At 37.5% G+C, this 23,585-nt stretch overlaps 1 protein-coding gene across 1 annotated transcript in view; it reads right to left on the reverse strand.

Annotated features, from left to right (window-relative positions):
* Positions 1 to 23,585, reverse strand: part of ZNF292 (zinc finger protein 292) — a 51,505-nt gene that overhangs the window by 22,734 nt on the left and 5,186 nt on the right. Inside the window, exons 2-3 of the mRNA XM_005518183.3 lie at positions 1,677 to 1,831; positions 1,122 to 1,200 (exon numbers count right to left, since the gene is read on the reverse strand). Of these exons, the coding sequence (XP_005518240.2) occupies positions 1,122 to 1,200; positions 1,677 to 1,831 (234 nt within the window). The remainder of the gene's footprint in view (positions 1 to 1,121; positions 1,201 to 1,676; positions 1,832 to 23,585) is intronic.

The raw sequence follows: 23,585 nt of genomic DNA on the forward strand, positions 1-23,585 counted from the left end.
TTATTTACAGGGCTACTTCTGAAATTTCTGAAACTAAATTTTGAAATAGACCTCTCTTTTAAAAATGGATGAGCAATTTCTCTAGTCCACATATTGTTCTGATAGCAGGTGCCTAAACTTTATCTTCGCAAACTCCTCAGCAGCTCAGTTTCTATGTACTGGAGACATTGAAAAAAATATTTTTATAATGTCAAAAGATTTTAGCTGTTAAGATCTCACTGCATGTTTCTACGCAAATATGATGAAACAGGCTGGAGTCTTAAAATCAATTAAAATATCTTCCACTGCAATTATATACCAGAATAAATTCTGTGAGCAGATATACACTCAGGAGCAAACTAAATACCTGCAAAAATCTGTGGCTTAAGCAGCAATGCACAACTTACACTGGTCCTTTAAAAATACCAAAAAAAACCAACCCAGAAATGGCTCATTTTTCTTTTACTTTTCCACCTGCTCTCAAGGCTGTGGAACCCCTCAGCATCAAACACATCTCTTCAGAATTGATTTAGATAAGGCAATTGCTAGTCAAAATTCACTCTCAAATAATCAGCCTTTCATCTTCCTACGTTATTTAGACTGAGAATCCTAAGGTAACTATATCTGGTTTTTACATTATTACTCTCTTTTCCTCCCTCCTCCTTTGTTCTTTTTAAAACTGTAGACTGGACCCCCCACTACATATTTCTGATAAATACTGAGAAGCAGAACTTGTTCCAACACCCTCCTTTAATGCAGTGCTCTAACCTTAGCCCGCCAGTGCCCTGTAAGAGATCTAAGAACCCTTCAGTATCAACTGGTTTTTCATTCATAAGTTTCAAACATTCAACTATAGATAGTAAAGAATGACATATATGATAGTATTCATTTCTAAGAGTGTTAATAGTCAAATACATTTTAAAACATGAATTTTCTTTCAATAATCTGTAAATATTTTTTTTCTCCACAGCTGCTGCACACATCAAATAATACAATCCTACGTACTCTGCAATTACTATAGAGTACATAGTATTTCCAGCCAAAGGCCTTGATCCTTACAGACATCCTACATACTCAATATCCCTAGGTTTCCAAACCATTCTGAAAAGCTGTTAAGTCTCCATTTCATGAACCAAACCCACCTGTACAAAAGCCTGAAATTCTTCCCATTTATTTTCAGGTAAGTCCAGAGGCAGACATAGTAGAAGTTCAATACAGCTTCTGGAAGTCAAAAAGGAGTATTATTTGAGGCAATTGTTGACAATGAAATTATGTCACCTTTACAATTCTTTATTCTAATATCAAAATTGTTGTTTGCAACACCAGCCATGAAACACTTTGCTTCCTTGAACACATTAAGAGGTCATGAACACTCTTGCAGAAACTGTAAAAGCAAATTTTCCAAAAGACACCATTAAAAGAAGAAATCATTGAATCCAACCCTGTAAATTCTTGTGCAAATTGATGCACTTTCAGATAGTACGCGGATCACTAATAGCAAAGTGTTTCAAGCCAGGAATGTTGTCTTGTCTTAGGTCAGGAATCCTTCTTGCCTTAATTACAAGAAGATAGTCTCCCTTACATACAGCATCCACCTACTGGGAGGTAGGTGCTGAGAACTGCACTGGGGAAGTGTTTAAGCAATGAAAAGTTAATACCATACAGACTGGTTTTAGCAACCAAAAACACATACTCACAGTGCTAAACGTTCAAGCACAAAGGCTACGTTTTCACACTCAGAGGTAAGGTAAGGTCGTGCTTTAACATAACTTCGGATAGCCACCGTGTACACCTCCAACAGAGGCAGAGGATCTTCTGATGTCTTCCACTTTTCTGCATATTCCAACAAAGTCTATTTAGGAAAAGGAAAAAAACAATCCAAAAATCAGAAATAAATATAAGTTTGAAATTTTATATTTCTCACTAGTAGATCTCCTTAATATGAATTACAGATTCTCAACGCATACTTTTTTTCCCTTAAAATTAACTGTTTCATTAAAAACTGACACTTAAAGACTCCACACACAGTCATTCTCTGATCATATAAAAACGTTATGACTGACACTTCCTCCCTGTGATAACATCATATGATTCACTTTACACTCCTATTTTCCAAATACAGAAGCCTGAAGAGCATATCTTAGTTAAGGGACTGAAAACTCAGACATTCATCTCTATAGTTCAGCTTCTAAAGCAGGTAAATTTGAAAGTACTAGTCTTTATTTTAACTTCTTTACTTCCAGGAACAGTTTTACTTTGCCCCTGCTTTGCCACCTTGAAGATACAGGTATTTTCAGGACATTGCTTTTTACATGGCTCTGAAAGGACTATGTTGTATGCATTTTAAAGACACCATTTGTACATCAAAAACACATTAGTAAAAAGATTGCTTTCCTACTTGCCACATGAACACCAGTGATTTCAAACTAAAACTCATGAGAGTGATGAAACAAAAGCCACCAACCCAAGTGCAGAAGACTTCTATTCACTTCAGTCAGGGCTAGGGGACTCAGACACACATTTAGGCAAAGTAGATAATAAGGTTCTCCAGTCAACATCCCAACCACATCCCCCATGGATCTCTCCTATCATGCCTAGGGTAACTTGATGGACTGCAAACTAATTCCTACACCATGGCAGGCTGCATGGAGTCTGTCATATTACAATAATCAATTTTGCTGTTTGCTTCTTGAGGAGCCATAACACACAACTGAGAGTAAGAGAGAGCAGTTTTGGTTGTCTGACGCCCTGCTGAAAGCAGGATCATTATAATACATTGTTTGGAGGAATATGTTGATGGAGCTGTGTATATACCAAAGAACAGAGACTCTAAAGCCTTTTTGGGCAACCTGTTTTTGAATGTTTAGAATCCCATTTATTAGGATTTTCCTCCACCAGTACCTAATGAAGCAGTCCCACAGAGGGATTAATCCCCCTCAAACTGGTGCTAGCATAGCTGAGGGTGTAGCAGGTCCTTAGACAGGGCATACTGGAGCTGCTCAGGAGAAGAACTGGGCTGGTGAAACAGAGCTGATCCCAAGCCACTGGTGCATGGGGCTACTCCCTCCCACCCCTCAGCTTTGTGCTCACCTTAGCCAGACTACATGTCAGTGCATTTCCCCTGGATGCTAAGCTCCCTCCCAACAGTCTCTCTGACCTCCCTTACCTTGCTTGCTCCCACCAAATCACTATCATCCACAAAAGTGATGATGATGTGCTCTGTCCCTTATTTCAGTTACTAATAAAGAAGTTAAGGGAATATTTGTTCCAGTGCTGAGCTTTGATAGGAAGCTGCAAGTAGCTGGCTGTCATCTGTACTTCGTAGTACTATGTCTTTGGGACCCACACGTCAGCTAGTGGACTATTTCATAGATCTGTTTATAAGAATACTGTGGGAGATGAAATACTAGGACCTGCTGATGTCTGGAAGAAAAACATCTGCTGCTATCCCCTTGTCTGCAGAACCACCTACTTCACAGAAGGAAATCAGGTTTGTTGTTGTGAAAGCATGTTACAGAGCTCATACTGTCAAGGACATTCAGGAAAAGTCACAATTCTCATTTACTAAGGACAGCTGTAATTAAACTAATTTTGACAAAATTGTTTCAATTCTGACAAGGTTTGTTCTGGTAAGGAAAATCAAAGCTCTCTTCTGCTAGAGAGTCCCCCACATACCTGAATAAAGAAACAGAACAAAGTGGTTCTCAACCCAGTTAACATCAAATGCTGAAATTTTGTTTAATTTTTAACATGTTAATACAATTATCTAAAAGAATTTGCTATGTTTGAGATACAATGCAACTCAAATGATAAAACAGAACTTAGTGCAAGTTTATGTATCAGAATGTAAGAAAACCTAATGTTAACTATTCTGTAAAGGAAAGCCATCCCATTAAAAAACAAGACAAAACAGAACTAGGTTTATTCCTGTCTTCAATTCTGCTAAGATAGGCTTAAGTTAAATTCAGCATTGTCTGTCTGTTAGCTGTCTGCACTGAGTTAGCCTGTGGTAATACTACATACTTAAAATTCTTTCATTTGGCAAAATCCAAATAAATCCCCTCAATAAAAAATGTCATCTATACTGAAATGAATCAGAAATCTGTTTCATATCATCATTTGCAATTACAGTACCATCACCAGGTTATATATTGTTCACCCAAAACAAGGACCCAAAGGTATCTCATTCAAGGACATAACAGGTAAGAAATACGCAGATTTTGGCAAAGTGCTGCATTAAAACCTGTCTGGTTTTAAAGGAGATCTTATGACACAATGAATATGTAAAGAAGTTACATGCTCTCTTTACTGCAGGAGAAGATGCTTCTGAACATCCAGTGCTTCCTATTGGAACCTTGAACCTGGATGGAATATTGTCTGTTTTGCTGTAACACTCAGTTTGATGCTCTCCTAACAGCAGGAAAAAAGCACCGCAGATCATGGCAGAGAAATCAAGGAAGAGCAAAACAGAGCTGAAGCATGAAAAAAAGAACAGAGGAGGACTGGATAAACAAGCTAACAATATTAGCAAACACAATTTCAGAACCACTTGGAAATTTTGCTCAATGTACTAGAATAATCAGATCAGAACAAAGCAGTTGCCTTCAAAGAATCTTGAAAGAAAACTCCAGTGAAGAGCCTCTCTTTATCCTAATACTCTCATAAACAGAAGCACTATGATTTCCATTACTGACTAGTCACACGCGACCTGTTTAAGGATGCTAGTGGCAAAACAGCAAAGCTGAACAAAAAACAGCCCAGGAAAGTATACTTTATATTCTTCACTTTTTGGGTTTTGGAGCAATGTTTTAGATGGAAAAGGCAGTAACTTCTTCCCTTTGTCCAGCTGATATAAGTAGTCACATTAAAAGAGTGAATGGCATAAGCTTCAGTTTACATGAATGCCACAAACCTGCAAAAGTAGTCCTCTCTTCACAAATTGGTATTGTTTCTTGTTAAGAATTCACTAGAGCAATCAATACTGCACCTTTCATAGTATAGTACTCACAGAAAATTTATAATAAAAAGCACAGTGATATAATCCTTTTTCCTTACGGAGTAAGCTTTTTCTTCTTTTAAGTGCTTTGGAATGACTTGCATTTTTGTACTGGAGAAAACACCACACAACTGCTTTTTGTTAAAAGAGTATTACAGCTTAACCAATTTCACACTTGCTTAAAAGACAATTCCCCCAGTAAAGGGAATATGTGAAAACAAGTTGCTGGTGAGACTGAATAAAAGAGGGACAAACATGGTAATGTGAAATTCAGCATACTTTACTGTTTATATTGATTCATAGATATGCTTGGAAAACTCTTTGCATTAGTTTGGAATGCTACTTAGCTCAGACAATTAGCTTTGTAATTAGAGATAAATAGTTAAAATTAACACTGTTACCCCAAATTACTTTCCTTTCTAATTAATTTGAAAAAAATATACTCCTCTTTTTAGACTGAATATATATTTAAAAAAAACCAAACCACAACACTAACTGATCTCCCAAGTGGTAGCTAACAAATAAGACCAAAGCAGTAACAGCATAAACTACCATTCAGTTTTACCCATCTTTTATCCAAACTGTCCAAATTTGCTACAACTGGCCTGGAAGCCAAATAGCCAAATCTGGCCAAGTAAGTTCTGTTAGTAAATTAAGTCGATATTTAAGAATTTGATCTATGAAGTCATGAATCCTCTTTAATACTTGAAACACCATGTTATTACTTGATGTAAATTTCATTCTGAATGTGGCCCATGTATTTTTGCTCATCTCCTCTTCAAAAGACCACAGCAAACAACAAGATTAATGCAAGCTTTGGCAAACGAAGGACATTTCCAACTTAGCTACCTAGCCAGGACAACATAACTTGGAAGTGTGTCTTAAGTGTTGAGGACAAGAAGGAAGAAGAAGGGGTAAGAAAAAAGGAGGAGGCAGGAAGATACAACTAAACAGTCATCTAAATGTGACTGAAGAATATCCAGAATATTCTCAGCTGCCATTGCAAAGATGAGAACCTAAGGAGGAAACTGACAGTCTCAGTAGAGAGACACTGATTCATAATATGACAAGTGACCACTGAGACCTCTAACAACAAGATCAGGAGATCTCAAGTTTCACGGTAGGTGGTCAGCATGCTAAAGAACCTCCAGCTAGGCAGTATCACCATCCAATCTACACATGGGGGGACACATTATGACAGAACTCAGCTGGAATTCTCCCAGATAAATAGGAACCTTGCAGAAATACCATGTAGTCATTAATACCAGAAAATTGGATGAGAGAAGAATTATAAAAGCACTTGCAGAAACTATGACACTCCAATGAAGACCACTACAATCCACATTCAGATTATTAAGACTGAGGCAAATAAAATATCATTTTTAAGATAGAAAATTCAGTAGCAGTTAGTCAAAAATATATATATAATCAACAGATTGGCAAATTCTCAGAATACACCATCTAACAAAAAGTATTCGGAGTGTTGGTGACCTGTTACTATCATCTCTTAAAAGCAGCAAACACACTGTAAAAAGCAAGAAGAGTTTGCACTATAACATACTGGCACTAATTTCAGCATTAAATTGTGCTATTTTTATCTCATATATATAGATCAGCCACTTCCAAGCCTTTATGTGAACTATATTAAGCATTTACACCCACCACACCCTTCAAAAATATTCGTTACTATGACAGATTTCCTTGTCTGGATGTCTCTAGACTATACAGCACAGCCATTTTACAAAGAAAATCAAATTCATTCTGCTTTGCTTAATGAATCAGTGTTGTGCTCTGCTTACAACCATAAAAAGAAAGAATTTTACCCCCAGCCCTGGGCCCCATTAAGTTATTTATCTCCCTAGTCAGGACATGCTTGTTAATCAAGCCAAGTACTGTATTCCAAGCACAGCAGCAAAAGTTTTGTTCCTCTGTGAGACTGAAATAGGCATTTTATTTTAGCAGCAGCTTACACAGTCAAGAATCCTCCAAAACTGGAATAATCTTGACCTGTACAATAAAAATAAATATGTACTATACCTGTGATTTCAACTGTGGAAAATGTATAGCCACAGGTTAATTCAGACAATTTTCAATCTTTAAAAGAACCCTTACAAGAATGTTGCTGTAGCAACCCACCCACCAGAGGATGGTTTACTGAACAATCTTTGCTAAAACTAGCCCTACAACACCAAAGCAGTGGTAAAATATGTTTCATATTAAAAGGCAGCACTATTTACTGTTAACAGGAGTTACACATGTACGCCTACATCTCTCTTCAGCTCTGAAGAACAGATTCTTACCCTGAACACACCTGAATAAGGTAAGCTTACTTAAATATATGTAAGGACATGACTGGGACTGTCATTTTCATTCCCTGCTACACCCAAAGGACTAAGAGGCTGCAAAAGTGACAGACAGTGGTCACACAGGTAAGATGCACCTCTCAAACAACTCCAAGAAGTAGCAAAACCTTTATTTCAGTGACTTTCTCCAAGCACATCCACATAGGATAAAAGCCCAAACAACAAGCTCAACACAATTGCATTATATGGAGATGAAACTTAGGGAGCTGCATACAAAGAGTGGCTGAAGGAGCTCCCTCCATGAAAAAAACTCCACAGTGGCAGAAGCAGCAAAGCAATGACCGAGCTCCACGCACACAGGCAGGTGCAGGAACTACAGCACTTCTCAGTGAGATCACTCTGCTGCTTGCTGCTCACAAGGAGCATTCCTACAAAGACAGGGCTCCCCTTGCCACAACAACGCCTCTTGCTCCTCCAGTACCTTCTAACAATCAATTGACACGAAAGAGCAGCTGTTTTCAGAGGGACCACCAATAGCCTGCTTCAAGAAAACAGGTCAAGCTTTATTCAAAGCTGGTGAAGAATGGCTACAGTTCTGCTATCACCAACAGAAATTTCAAAGGAAAGTGAGGGTTCCAGTCAAGAAAGGGTAACTGAAGAAGACCAGCGAAGCAAGGTTCCCATATGAGCCACGTACATGATTTAACACTGTTTTTCTTGGCTTAAGATTCTGCCCTGTAAAGGCAACAGGTATGTTCTAATAACCAGGGCAACTCACAGCTTGTATCCCTAGATGATGGATCATGAGGAAATAAAAATGAATTTGAGATCCTGAGTTTGGTATCATCATACAGAGGAAGATGCAAAGAGATGCCATACACTGTGATGAGCCTGAAAACATAACCACTTGAGTCAAATCAAGTTCCACTGCCTGCTTTGGACTGGTTTAGAATTGGATGTTTAGGATTAAAGGGACTGAAAGAAGACATATAACATAAATTGATCCAGAGTAAATGTCCCTTAGGACTTTGTCTTGGGACCAGTGCTTTTCAATATCTTCATCCATGATGCAGACACTGAAATCAAGTGCACCCTCAGCAAGTTTACAGATGATAAAAAGCTGAATGGTGTAGTTGAAACAACAGAAGAAAGGGATGCAAGTCCAAGAGGGACTTGGACAAGCTTGAGAACTAGGCTTACAAGAACATCATGAAGTTCAACAAGTCCAAGGTGCTGCACCTGGGTCAGGGTAACCCCAGACATGAACATGAACTGGGAGAAGTCATTGAGAGCAGCTCTGAGGAAAAGGACTTGGTTGTTCTCATGGATAAAAAGGTGAATATATGCCAATAAGGTGTGCTCATAGCCCAGAGAGCCAACTGCATCCTGAGCTGCATCGAAAGAGGGGTGGCCAGCTGGTCAAGGGAGGGGATTCTCTCCCTCTATTGTGAGTCCTTTTGAGATCCAGGCTGGAGTGCTGCATCCAGCTCTGTGGTCTTCAGCACAAGACAGACATGGACCTGGTTGAGCAGGTCCAGAGGAGGCCACACAGATGAACAGAGGAATAGAGCAGCACTCCTATAAATAAAGGCTGAGAAAGCTGTTGATCAGCATACAGAAGACTTTGGAGAGATCTCACTGTGGCCTCCCAGTATCTTAAGTGGGCTCATAAAAATGAGGGGGAGAGAAATTTTATACTGGAGTAGTAACAGGACAACGGGCAATGGTTTTAACTGAAAGCGGACATGATGTTAGATTAGATGTTAGAAAGAAATTACTCAGGTGTTGAAGCTAGAGGTCTCATCCCAGGCACTGCTCAAGGCTGGGTTGGATGGGTCCTGTGTAACCTGATCTAGTGAATGGTATCCCTGCCCATGGCCGGGAACTAGATGACCTTTAAGGTCCCTTTCAACCCAAACCATTGTATGATTCAATAAATTTTGTACAATTGGGTTCCTCAGGTGGTCATGAGCCTAACCTTCACGCAAGAGACTTTTGGTGAGACAATATATGAAAATGATTTGTGCTATCTTCTTCCCTATAAGATCATAACCTAGAGAAATTAAAAAGCAGGGGAAGATATAACCATGTTTTCTTTCAGTATTTGAATAACTGAAGTTTGTCTGTTTAAGCCTGAAAGTCTATTAGTCTAATAAGGAAAGATCTCACACAATTATTCTTGCCAAAAGTAGTTCTAAAGTATCAATTGCCAGAATATTTAGTATTCCTTTTCCAGAAAGCACACAAGAAAGTGTTTCTTGCCAAAATCATACGTCATTTTTCAGACACTCTGAAAAGCAGACAATTCTCTTAATTTAGCTTGTAACAACAGAGATACACAATGAATTAAATCAATGGTCAGTCCATAACCTGAAAGACAAGGACTTACTTTCTTTGAAGAAACAAATCACCTTACCATGGCAATACTATTATCTGACAATAAGGTGTGGGGAGTGAGGTAATGTTCTTTGTGAACAGCTGGCTTCTACATTAGATTGTGTTAGAAAATCAGATCTAGCACCAGACATTGCTTTTTAAATACATACAACTAAAACAAAAGGAAGTATTTTACAGTACCACACACGTACTGCTTGAGTACTACTCATCATCTAGAAGATGTTTTCTTTTTCCATGCAAACTGAGGAAAAACAAGGCTGTATGTATTTCCCTCAGTTCATGAAATATATTGCCTGTGGTCCACTAAAGAACAGCACAAAAAGAGAATGGTAATTAATGGTAATTCTAATATTGACCTTTAAAAGCTCCACGCTACTATCTGCTTGCAATTATTTCAATTCTTGCTTCCTCAAATTTCTTGTGTAACACTTCAGATGAGCAAGAACTATCTTTCAAATACAAACAGCTGTATTTTAAGAATGTAATGCACAATCATATTCTCACTCCTGCTTGTCAATGTGGAAGTTACTAAAACATGCAATGATGAGCCATGAGAAGTAGGCAAAGCAAGACACTAGAGCAGTAAGGGTATGAAAATACTGAATGTGTCTATTGAAAAATCTTCCTATGCAATCCGACTGCTGCTGAATGTGAGGAACACTGACAATGCAGCCACACTGACCTGTGAAGAAGACAGAACAGATGATGCCTCCTGGTTTTGTATTACCAGCACAATCCTCTCTTTGTATTACAAAGCTGGTGTAACCCTGAAGGTAAGCTAAAAGACTCTTAACATTTAAACCTAAACTGAAATTAAAATGGAAATGTATCCCTATATTCTGTACCCTACGCAATTACTCATTCCTGAACTGCCATCCTTCTGCTTTTGACACTTTAAAAGTAATTTTACTGAAGCTTTGAAAAGTGAGATTTACTACATCTCTAGAAAATATGTTTCCCCCCTCATGATTTTGTACTTCATTTTTGTCGCCTTCTGCACTGATGTCCACACCTTGCAGATAATCACTAAATGAAGACTTGGATTTAAAAGTCTGACTAGTAGGGCCAGATGATTTCTCTCTGCTGTATGTCTTCTCCAACAAAGGAGCTGTATATTATTCAATTACCAAAATAACCCAATTATTTTATTATAATTGATAATAAGACTATAATAAGATTAAAGACACCCCCCCAAATACTAACTCCAAGGGTCTATAATCTTAAGTCAGTTTTCACTTCCAAAACTGCAATCTATCTGCTTCTCCCTGAAAAAGTATTTCCCATGTGTGTGCTTCACATTGCTGACCTTTCAGGTATGGTAATCACAAGCTACAACTAACTGCTTACGTTTAACTATTACTCAAAAGAAAACAGAAGAAGATTCAAAACTGCTGGATAAACTTTCCTCTCCCAGGGGAGTTAAGAGCACCATGAAATATTCAGTAAAGTTCTTGCAGTATCCATGGCTCCACAAGGTCTGTTCGTCAGTACTGGAACGCGCACACAGACAACTCTCTGCTTGAACTTGAGATGTTTCCACCAGTCACATCTTGCCAGTAGATAAGCTCACTGTCAATTCTTGCATCCAGGACCAGTATCTTAAGTATCTTAAGAGGAAACACTGAGGAATCTTAGATGTACAGCACTCCATTGCAGAAGCACGCAAGGCAACTGTGCACAAGCACAGTTCCCAGATGGTGTCACATTAAGGGTGTGCACACATCCTGATACTAGGCTAACCAAGTATTTTGAGGTCTCACTATATTTTGGACAGCTAGACCATCAGATACAGAAACTTCTAAAAACATTTCATAAATATATAGGTTTATGCAGTTACTTTGAGATATGCAAGATGAACACATTTCTTTAAAAAAATTAATATATTGGCACTTTTTAATACCAATAAATTCACTGCTGAAATTCCTACATGAAATATAAATGAACAAAAAGGTTTTTTTTAAAAAAAAATCTGTGAATTATATTCTAACTGCAATGTATAAATAAAGCTGTTATAAATAACTTTATTGAACATGCATAAATTCCTCAGACCAAGAACAGAACAATACAGTGAGAAATAAAACATCTTTTAAAAAGGAGTCCAAAAAACACTGAATGGCCACTAAAACACTGCTTTCCAGGAATAAAGACAACAGAATGAAATGCTCTCTAGTTTTTTTAGGATAGCCACGAAAAAATTTCTCAGACATGCAGAGGTAACAAGCCCTTGAATGGCAACAGAGAATTGGTACTGGAGAAAATGCTAGAAATTGCAAGACAGATTAGTCCCTGACAAAGGCCCTGAACCCTAAGAGGTGGACACAAGGAATATGCTGGCTTGATGTGGATTCTTAATCAAGTAGCTAGGTATCATGACATTGATGCTATCTTCTGACTTAACAATAGCAGAATAAAAGTTTTGGTTTGTTTGGGTGGTTTTCTGGGAAATCTGAAAAAATTACACTGATTCTTGGGCTGAGGCTAAACATTTCTTCTCATTCAAGACAAGTTTATTTTTGAAAGCTGTATTTTTCAGAGTAAAACTGTGAGCCTGAAGCATAAGCTCACTGACTACTACAACCAATAAAGAACTGAGCATGTGATCAAGACAGCATTGTTCAAATTCCTGGAAAGCTGATAACAGTCTACTTTTAAGGTCAATTTATGATAGCTTACAAACCAAGCCAGGCTTCTGGCCTTGAGTTTTTTGTGCAATTCCAGCCCTGTGCTAGTATGATTACTGGATCACATGAAAAGTCACAGAACTGAACTAGTAAAATAGAAATAAACCTGTAAGGAAGTTAATCGGTCTCTCCCTTCCATGTGGAGCATCAGTCCTGGTTTGCAATAGTAAAATCATCCCCACCCCAAGAATTCGGTGTAAAAGAACTCAATTAGAAAATGACTAGGATGATAGCAGGCATGACCAATGAGCATAAGACCATGCACTGGGCAATCATCCTCACAGCTTCTATAAAGGAATTGCCTCAAGAAGCATTTCCAGACTATCAGAACTTAAGTGAACACAGCAACACTGCCTGTGATGCCTCTCTCAGGTAAGGAAAATGAACAGACTGGTTCAGAATAGCTTTATAACGTGTTCTTTTTAACTAAGTATCTGAGATACTAAAAATAAATTAGAAGTCCTAATTTAGACATATCTGGAGTCAAGAAGATTTTATACCAATACATGTGTACCAGATGATGTCTTTGTGAAGTCCCACAGCAAAGTTACATCCTAAAGGGACACACAAAAAAAAAAATCTTTACAGCGTTAAACTACAATTATTCTCAGCCTTGATGAGCTAAAGCTTCTAGAGATGAAAACTATCTTTCATTTTTGTGATTTCTCTCCTTGCCTTTCTCTCCACCTTGTTGTTCAGTGTTTTACCAGAAGATGGAGAACAAGCCCTTCATCACATAAAAAACCAACTGCTGCAACTTCTTTTTTTTTTTTAAACTGTGAAGTTAAGGTTCCCATGAAAAGTTCCCACCTTATTTGAGGAAAGTGAAGGCAGCTAAGGAATTGCTGGGATGCAACCAGCATTTGCATTCACTTTGTATAAGTACAAACTACCCAACTAAGATGTCGAATGAACAGAGTATTCAAGCAAAAGCTTGAGCAGTTCTTGAGCTACTTCTGCATGCTGAAAAAACCCTTACTTCCCTGACTACTTTAAACCAAGTCTACCACAGATTGCCCATTAGTCATTAGAAACAAATACTCTAACATGATTTTTAAAGCATTTAAGAGTAAACTAAATGGTTACATAGTATAAAACCCATCTCTTGCCCATTTAAAAAAGTACAGGGGAAAAGGAGGGGAAAAAAAATCACAAGTATCTATTGCTTTCACTGCAGTATGACAACCTTCTGATCAAGACATTCTTCACATCACCATGATCATAATCAATCTTTATTTTCCTTTCACCTTTGTCTCCAACAGAAAAACTGAAACATAAATGACCTGTTTCCATTTTGTTTTCAAGTTGGGATACCCAACAGGCAATTTTACAGATTTTTAGGTTAGAACAAAATTTCACAGAAAAACACAGGTATTTCAAACCTTTCCACAAGTATCAGACTTAACAGCACCAATCTGAAATATTGCTGCTATCAAAAATTTGCCATAATAAAATCAACAAAACCAGTTTTTATTTATTTAGAACAGTACACAGAGAAGTTACTTTACATCAAAACAACACAGCACTGCACTTCTAAATAATTTCCAAAGTAGTTTAATGATGCAAATTAAAACTGGCACTACTTAACTGATTCAGTATTTGTTTACCAAGGCTTAGCACTGTTACCTTGATTTTGTAGCTACACAAGTGATGCAAGAATATTAGCTCTTACACGTTTGTTATTATAATACAAAACAAACCAGAACGAAACAGCAAAACTCCAGCAAGTACACAGTATCACACCGCTCATACGAAACTATGGATGACATAATCTAATGCGATTGTATTTTCTACAGGACAAATGATGATTATGATCAAAGAACATCAATCTCAATTTGTACTCAATTTTTATTTTTAAAACTTATCAAGATTTTAATTTATTTATAGGCTATTTTTACTTGAATGTGTGTCTGAATTGCTTCACAATGAAGTTTTTAAGCAAAGTATAGCTCTAGAAAGCCAAGACTCCCTTTTGGCTGAAGAATCAGATGATGACACTTTAATTCTAATGGAGATATTGACTTGTGCCCAGAAGAGAGGACTGAAGCCAGACTCTTAATTCTATCACTTACTACAAGATCGTATTTAAGCAATTGTTTTCACTCTCAGTTTCTGCAGCATGGTACAGAGCTATCCAATTTTTTTTCCCATTACAACTCTTCCACTGACAGGCTGCAGTTTCAATCTGTGCTTCTTTTTCCTTTCCCTTCAAACAGAAAACTCCAGCTGCTTTCACTCTTTGCAAAGCCATCCTAACATCACTGGCTTCTCTACCCTGCAACTGAAAGCAAGTGAAAGTCATGCCAAGATTATCAAGTACTGAATCAGTGAGTCAAGACAGAGTCATTCAGAGATGAAGTTCAAAACCAGAATCTGAGTTTGCCAGTTAGGTTCTGGTCCACAAAAAGCTCACAATGACTATACCATTCCAGTGCAATGCACAAGGAGTGGATAATACAGCAGAAAAGAGGGTTCTGAGAACCCAAGTCTCCAGTGAACCCATCAAAGACTGGCATTCAGCTGGTTCCATTAACTGGATGCCCACTAGCAGGTGAAGTAGACTGCAACTGCTTCTGGAACAGAGCTTCTGGTTTAGTTTCATCCAAAAGACATTAAAATTTCTACACTACAGAGCTGTTCCACTATGTAAAAAGAAGTGTGCTAACAGGGATGATCAGAACACTTTCAAATCAAACCCCATGTCTGATCCAGAGTATTAACATATAGGAACTCAGTCTTTTTGTTCACGTGTATCCTCTAAAACTGTTCTTTCAACCACTGTCATGTCTCATTCATCTACTGAAGAGACTTTCAGAACACTAAAAGCAAGTTTTGTTAGACGGTATGAGCAGGTATGTTTTCATACTCTTGTCTGTATAGCAGTGTTTCTCCTTACACTGGCAAAAAAAAAAGCCCACCTGAGCTCTGCTCATCACCCCTGTATTTGAAGTACCACCTACAAGGTAGCACTGGTTTTTATTACTGGTACCTTCAGAACCCAGATACACAGGTATGCACTCTGTGATATAGACACCCATCACTTAATAAGACCTGATTTTTTGGCGCTATCTAACAAGGGAAACATGAGCTCAAATACCTTCAAGTACTAGTTTCCAGAACAAGTTTCCTTTTAAAGATAATCCATAAAAGTGTTGCAAAGCTCTATCTACCTACAAGCCCTTTTTAATAAACATTCTCCCCCCACCATCCTCTTAATTTTTTTTATTCTCAGACTAACCAAGTACATCTAAAATCTTGCCTATCAAACCAGAATACAAAGAAATAACTGATCTATAATTGCACCTTTTTTGTTTTGGTGGCAAACCTGCAAAAATTAACCGTACACATCTAGGTTTTGCGCTCAAGCTCCACCAGAAAGGGAGCTTCACAGAAACAGCAAAAAAACAAGACATGCAGCAACTCATTCCTCTGTTCATATTTAAGGAAAGCTATCCTCCCTGGAGACTTTTTAGAGACAACCGTTAAGTTCAGAACACAGAGAGAACAGGTAATTGTTAAAGAACTGACACTACTTGCTGACTAATTTTGATTTGTTAGAAAGAATTAGAATACTTTTGAAATCCAGTAAATGTAACCAACTACCCTGCAATGAATGATTCATTTTCTCAGTCTGTTCAACCACTACACATTCATACATATATTCAGTAGCTTATAACGTAACTACATATTATGTGGTTTATTATGCAAAATAAGTTGAGTATCATACCACAAAAATTAGAAAATATTGAAGCTGAACAAAGACAAAGTTAGTAAGAAGCACCATTAACTACTTTTTAACTCTTGCCTAAAGAGATTCTCCTCAAATAACCACATCTACTTAGGTCTCTTTTGTGGATATATATATTTTTTTTTAATAAAACTCATTGCAGCTTTAGTTATCATTGATATGCAATTACTAAACAGATTTCAATGATTCTGAAAACGCAGGAGCGAACTGAGTATTTGAACTCTCCTCTCCCCACACATATTTTCACCACCAAAGGCGTTAATGACCTTGATGACTTCTTAGAACTACTTGCTGTAACTCTCAAGGTTGTATGTCTCTAGCCTCAAGCCAAGTTAAGACTAATAGTGAGAAGAATCCATGTTATAATCTTAAGAGTGAGTTTCCTTATCAACTTTTTGAGGATTTCTTTAAACTATTGTTATATTTCATTTTTTAGGAACATTAGCACCCCAACTCTTTGGCACACAAATACAAAGTTAACTATGCCTCTAATACAACTACTTATACTTCACTAGGCAGATAATGTAACAGCAACAAAAATATCAAGTTTGTCCTCTGATGCATATAACTGAGTAGCAGGGAAATACCACTACCCTCAATTTACAGATATGAAACCAAAAGCTGTAACTATGCTGTTGGAAAATATGTTTATATTTTTAAGGAAAAGTCTGTTGGAGGAAGGTTTGAAAAAAGCACCTCATCAGATACAGAAGCAGAAATAGAACAGCTTGTGGAGCTCTACTACAACTCTCACAGTAATTATGTCACCTACCATCACGCAGAAAGTTTTAAAAAAGAACCCACAGGAAGGGGACACAACTGAATGTTAACTACTGAACACCGAACGTTCTCTTAATTGACAGATGTTTCTCTCCCCAAATATAAGTTAAAAGGCACAGGGAATTTGCATGCTTTTCATCTGAACACATACTGAATGAGCTCAGTTTGCTAATTATTAAACTGAAAGAGGCAAAACAAAAGCAAAATTACCTTGGTGCTATTTGTCCCATTATTTTTAAGGCACTATTTTGCTTACAATTCAAACCCCAGCTAGTTTTAGAAAAAGACCTAGGAAAACCTAGAAAATTAATGGAGAGCCTCTGGTTACATCCATGAACTATTTTAGACCAAATAAGTTATTTAAAACATCAGTAAATAACTTCATTAAGCCTCATACTTCACATACGTTAATAGAAATTACCATTCTTTAGGTTTGCCTTTAATCTTTCAACATTTTGCATTTAACAGGCTCTTTCTGATCTGGTCATTGGTATCTAATTTCTCTCTTGCATCCTAACATAAGTGAACTTGCTATAGTTCTAGGCTACATTTTTCTCTATTCAGCTATTCAATCATGTCTCAATTCAATGTTGTCATCCCAACATTCATATTTTACTCTGTTTAGTTAAAAAGAGCATTCAGCAGTTGGCTATTAAACAAGCATTTCATGAATGTGGCGGGATGTTCATTACAGTAAACTTTCATCCACTGCCAGGAAATGTAATTTACCTATTCTTTTAATTATCAGACTGGCATATGGGCAGATTAAAAATAGGAATACAGCCAGAAATAACTGTGTCTAATCTGGAAATATTTACATTTCCTGCAGCATAGGTGACTTAAACCTGCTCTCTCATCCAGTGAAATGAGACATTATGATATTTCTTTAGTTCAACTGCATTACATTTTTGTATTAGCTGTCTTTATCAGATGAATGCAACTTCTCCCACTGCTACTTCAAACCTTTTTAATTCTGATGATAACTTAATTGATAATCTCCATCCTCGGTAGAAAGATTACTCAACTGCAATTTTAAACTTGTATATTCAGCGCAGTCAAATTGGCTTCCAAAAGAATGCCTTCCATCTGATTGACATTTCTGGTGAAAGAACAAGGCAACATCTACCACACTGTGCCTAATAACCACCAGTGTCCTTTTACCAGTGTCAAAGTACTGCCACTATGTCCACATGTGGGAAAGGAGTGGAGCCAATGCCATGCCTTCTGCTGAATGTGTTGGCAAACCTGAGCAGAACTCTTACACTCCTGCCATCACACTGACACGGTGACCAAGTCTGGCTGGGTATCCAAAAGCAGGGTTCAGTTGCTACACAAGTTTCAACTAAAACATCAGGCAAGTTCCCAGTCTGTAGAACGAGGATAATGAAGTTCCACCATCTTTACTATTACAGATTCATAAACGTAAGTTACTTTTTATCCCTGTAATTCTCTTCATAAGAGAAACCCTCCAATGATTAAAAACAAAAATGAAGTTCAGATTGTGTCTTTTGTGATTATGAACATTTAATCTCTTCTTGTACCCATCCTTGTGTTCATTTGTGTTATAAAACAGTATACTATCACAGGCTCCTGAAACAAGCAATCTATGACAGGACCAGCATTGGTGGAAGCTGGACTTAAGTAGTGTTTGATGCTCTGCTGCATTGACATGCTTGTCTCCAAATTGGAGAGACATGGATTTGCTGGATGGACCACACTGTGGATAAAGAACTGGCTGGATGGCCACATGCCAAGAGTTATGGTCAATAGCTCATTGTCCACATGGAAACCAGTGGTGCTCCTCAGAGGTCAGTAGTAGAGCTGATTCAACATCTTTGATGGAGAGTTGGACCAAGTGCACCCTCAGCAAATTTGCTGATAACACCAAGCTGTGTGGTGCAGTCGGTGTGCTGGAGGGAAGGGATGCCAATCAGAGGTACCCTGACAAGATGGAGATATGGGCTGTGCAAACCTCATGGAGTTGAACAAAGAGGTGCAAGGTTCTACACCTGGGTCATGGCAATCCCAGGCACACTGACAAGCTGGGCAGAGAAGTGACTGGGAGTAGCCCTGCAGAGAAAGACTTGCGGATGATAGACAACATGAGCCAGCAGCGTGAGCTCACAGCCCAGAAAGCCAGATGGAATCCTGGCCTTCATCAAAAGAAGCATGGCCAGCAGGTCAAAGGAGGTGATTCTTCCCCTTTATTCTGCTCTTGTGGGACCCCATCCACATTACTGCATCCAATTCTGGGTTCCCAACAGAAGAAGGACATGGAATTGTTAGAGCAAGTTCAGAGCAGGGCTCTACAAGGGAGCCAGATAGAGATTCATCATCAGGAACTGTAGTGATAGCACAAGGAATAATGGGTACAGATTGAAAGAGGGGAAGTTTAGGTTATATATTAGGAAGAAATTCTTTACTGTGAGGGTAATGAGACACTGGAACAGGCTGCCCAGGAAGGCTGTGGACACCCCAAACCTGGCAGTGTTCAAGGACAGGCTGAATAAGGCCTTGAGCAACCTGGTCTAGAAGCAGATGTCCCTGTCCACAGCAAGGGGGGTTAGGACTAGATGATCTTTCAAGTTTCATTCCAAACCCTTAACATTCTATGATTCTATGAATCACAAGACTGAGGAACTCCTTATTCATGATTTGATTTAATGCCTGATCACTGAATGTACTTTACCAATTCACTGAAACAATATTTGGTCTGTTAGATACACAAATACCAAACAGGATTTGTCTATTTGACAGAACCCATTCTCTCTATCATTCCGAAAAACGGAAGAGTAATCCTTCAAAATTCTGGGGGTATTCTTGATATACAGAACACTGAGAATGCTACATCTGCTCAAATGAAAACTGCTCTATTCATCTCAAAAGACAAGAGAGAGTTACAAATAGACTGGTCTTTATCCTAAAGAATTTTACTTCATGGAGTTAAGGTCCCCAAAGCAACAAATACACCTGCCAAGCAGCTAGGAGAGAATGAACTAGGAGTCAGTGTTTGAAGATGGATGGAGCTTTGGTAGTTGTCCATGTTACATGAGTTCCTATAAGAACAAAGAACTGTATGATTAGTTCAGAATGAGTAACAACCAAGTGAGAGCTAGATAAGTTAGCACAGGATTTTCTTATTTCTCTGATGATTGTTTAATTTACTTTACCTTCATACGGGAAATCATAAAGCCAGTAATATTGTATACCAGAAGACTGTACAACAGTTACAGAAGAGAAGATAGAAAAGACATTTGATCAAACTATTTTCACCAAAAACAGGCACACATTTTTGCAAGTGTAGTCCCATTTCCTACTGGATCAGGTCTGTTTTCAGAGAATAATTTTATAAAGCTCCACTGCTTTTTTGACGTTACATATATCTTCTTTCTGAAAGTCTTTGTTCTGCCAAGTACTAGGTGTTATTAGATTAACTCTTCACAAATGAAAGCAGTGTACTTCATCCTTAGAGATGAAAGACCTGAGAAAAAATACCACACAGCTGTCTTTAATGCATATTTTGAGAGATAAACAGAAAAAAATATTTCACACCTCAAAAAAAAAAAGACTTGCATATTCCTAAAACATGACACATTAAGTGTCATTTAAACTAAAATTTGCAAATTGTTGTACATCCTCATTGGTGGCCTAAGAACCTCATGCTAGTTTCCCTCATGAAAACTATAGAAACACACTGTATCATAATTGCATAAGGATATGCATGGAGGCCTTTAAAAAAATCAACTAAAAATTTTTGACAGGTATAAATCAATGCTTGGAACACTATTTCTAGAAGATATGCTCCCTAAATATGTGAATTTTAAATAGTTTCTTTGCCTTGTATGTCAGTTTAGGTAACGTACCACACAGAATAAACAATATGTTGATGTCCAGTAACTGTTGTTGTTTGACCCATAACTTAAAGAAGCCTTAAGTAGGAACAATGCACAACATATCTGCAATAAGCCTAGAATACAAGAAAATGATGACATTTAAATGGCAGAGTAAATGGAAAAGGCCATATGAAACTCCCTAATTCTTACTCATGATGGAAGCGAAGCGTCCCCAGAAGAGCACTTTTTTTTCTTTCCTTCCCTCAAGACCTATGGTTTATGAAGCATTCATTCTCTACCAAAATAATAATTTTTAAAAATCTAAAATATATAGAAAATGGACTGAACATTTAAATAGATATCTAATATCATTACTATGAAAGTGAGACATACAATGTAGATATTTTGATAGAATGAGATGCCCTACTGGATGATAATATTAACATACATATACTCCCTGTATAGCCCTGCACCTTGCTTTGCTTATTGGCTATAGCAAATATTCCTTGTTTTTTAAACAGTGAATCTTCAGTAATTGCAGTTTTAGAAAGCAATCTGGACTTTATTGATATACATTGTTCAAAAGTGGGGAATAAAGTTTGGATTTCTGGGAAAAGGTAAAGGCAGGAATGTAGGTGTCAGTACAGAAAGTTATGCCAGCACAGATGTGCAGCTGCTGCTTACAGTCAACTAATACAAGTAAACTAGAATCTACAGGGAGGTCTTCAGAGGTTTTCTCAAAGGGATAAAGGACTGTGTAAAGCAGAACATCTCTCAGTCTTTGAATGGGCAACAAGAATCAAGGATATTATGCAGAACTGTATCTGCTCTGAGTATTAACTTTTCACTGGAAGTATTTCTTAGAGAAATGGCAGTTTGCTGATAGAAGCTGATAGTTTTCTCCATAACTTCAATAAAAGCATCAAGTAAGTTAGCAAATGTCCATGAGGGTAACTACGAAACTAAGTATCTAACTGCTGAACTTACATGGACAGATAAGCTTTTGTCAACATCCTGAAGCTTTAATAATTTTTATCCCTCCACCTCTGTTTTGTCATCTTCTTAACTACCTTGTTACGCTTCAGAGAACTATCACTCTTCTCTTGAATATTTGTACTCAGAAGGAGAAATGTTTTAACTTAAATCCCGAGTTTTAGACAGACTGTCACCCTCTCACTAAATTCTTATTAGATTGCTACCTTCCCTGCAAGTAAGAAAAATCCCATACATTCCAAAGATACAGCAAAGAAGCAAAAAGGAAAGGGGGAAATAGGAAAAAAATAACATCCAGAACTGCAAAAACTGTTCTCAAAAGTAAAAAGTGGAAAAGAGCTGAAAATAGTATTGAAAATAAGTCGTGCTTCCAACAGAAAGAGAATATGCTACTTTTTGTTATCTACATGGGATACAACACATCACAATAGTCTTAAACTGCAACTAGATATTAAGTTACACTGCAAGGACTGGCAGAAGAAATTATTGAAGGCTGAACACTGAATTGAAATGTATTATTCAGGGAGTTTTTTTGAATCTTTTTCAATGGATAGTTTTGAGAACAGATTAAACAAGCATTTGTAGCTATGGCTTATCAATAATCAATGCTGCTTTGGAATCATGGTCTACCTGTCTTACTTCAATACAGGAAATACAGGTTTAATAAAACCTTATAGTACAGATCTCAGAAGTTCTAACGAAGACCAGCTCAAATCTAATATGATGCTGGGGGTCGATGCCATTATTGAGGACAAGGATTAGAATATTTATATTCATTGTTTAGATTTACCCTAAACAGTGAGGGTGCTTTCTTCTAAATATTTTTTACATACATCTTAACTGGATAGGTACACATACTGTTTTATTTGAAAGCAAGACAATTTCCCTAACTCCATGTAGTTTAACTTAAAAAAAAAAAAAATTAATCTGGGGGTTTTACTTCTATCCCTCTCCCCAGTCAAAGAGATAATGTGACTGTTTGACATGGCAGGTCTCACAGTGATGAAGTAGCACAAAAATGCCTCAGGCAGCTGAAAGTCTGCATGACTTGACACAGTGATGACAGGTGTTTCTCTTCATGCACTTGGAAATCTTTGTGGTGTACTATATTTTAGCAGATTCCTTGCAATTTCTGGCAGCTGTACATCTCTCCCTGAATAGCAGAACATCTGGAGGTCACAGTTATGAAAGTAAAATTGAAAGTATTGGAAGTTATGATAGGAATTTTGCACTCATGGTAATGTATTTAGAAAAAGATAGGAACTGTGTGTGAGACCAGAAGCAACACACCGAATGGCAGAGGAAAATGTGTAAAGACAGAAACATCATAACAGGAACTTTTAAGTGTTACCTCAGTGTAAAAATCACTCAGTGGACTCAACAGAAAACATTTTTTACCTAAAGCACTGGAAACTATGGAATTCATGCATACCCAAAAGAAGAGACACAGACTTGATTATAGACAGGGCATAACTGAATTGAAAGTTTAAAAAATATCCACTTACTAACAACTACATTCCACCAGTGCCTGTATAATGTAAACATCGCTGTTAACTGTTGAGCCAAACAAAATCTAAGGTGGACATCTACCTATCCATTCAGTGAAGAGTCTGACAAAAGTTGTCTGGAGTAAGAAATCAAGTGTGATATTAAGAAAAAGAGGAAATGTCTTCATACTTCTATCAAAAAGGCACCTGAAGTTTTGTGGGTGGTGTTTCTTACCATCAGTGAACGCTAATCTTATGGTCACATCACAACTGCAGGTGTTCAATGAAATAGCAAAAAAAAAATCCTTCAAAGGCTGTTGAGGTCTTTATACACAGAATTACTCTTGGTAAGGGATCATACTCTAACTCCTGCAGAAAAAAATAAAGC

The sequence above is a fragment of the Pseudopodoces humilis genome, chromosome 3 (genome assembly GCF_049639895.1).
Source record: "Pseudopodoces humilis isolate 2021_Gansu_Grassland_sample_001 chromosome 3, ASM4963989v1, whole genome shotgun sequence".
NCBI lineage: Eukaryota > Metazoa > Chordata > Aves > Passeriformes > Paridae > Pseudopodoces > Pseudopodoces humilis.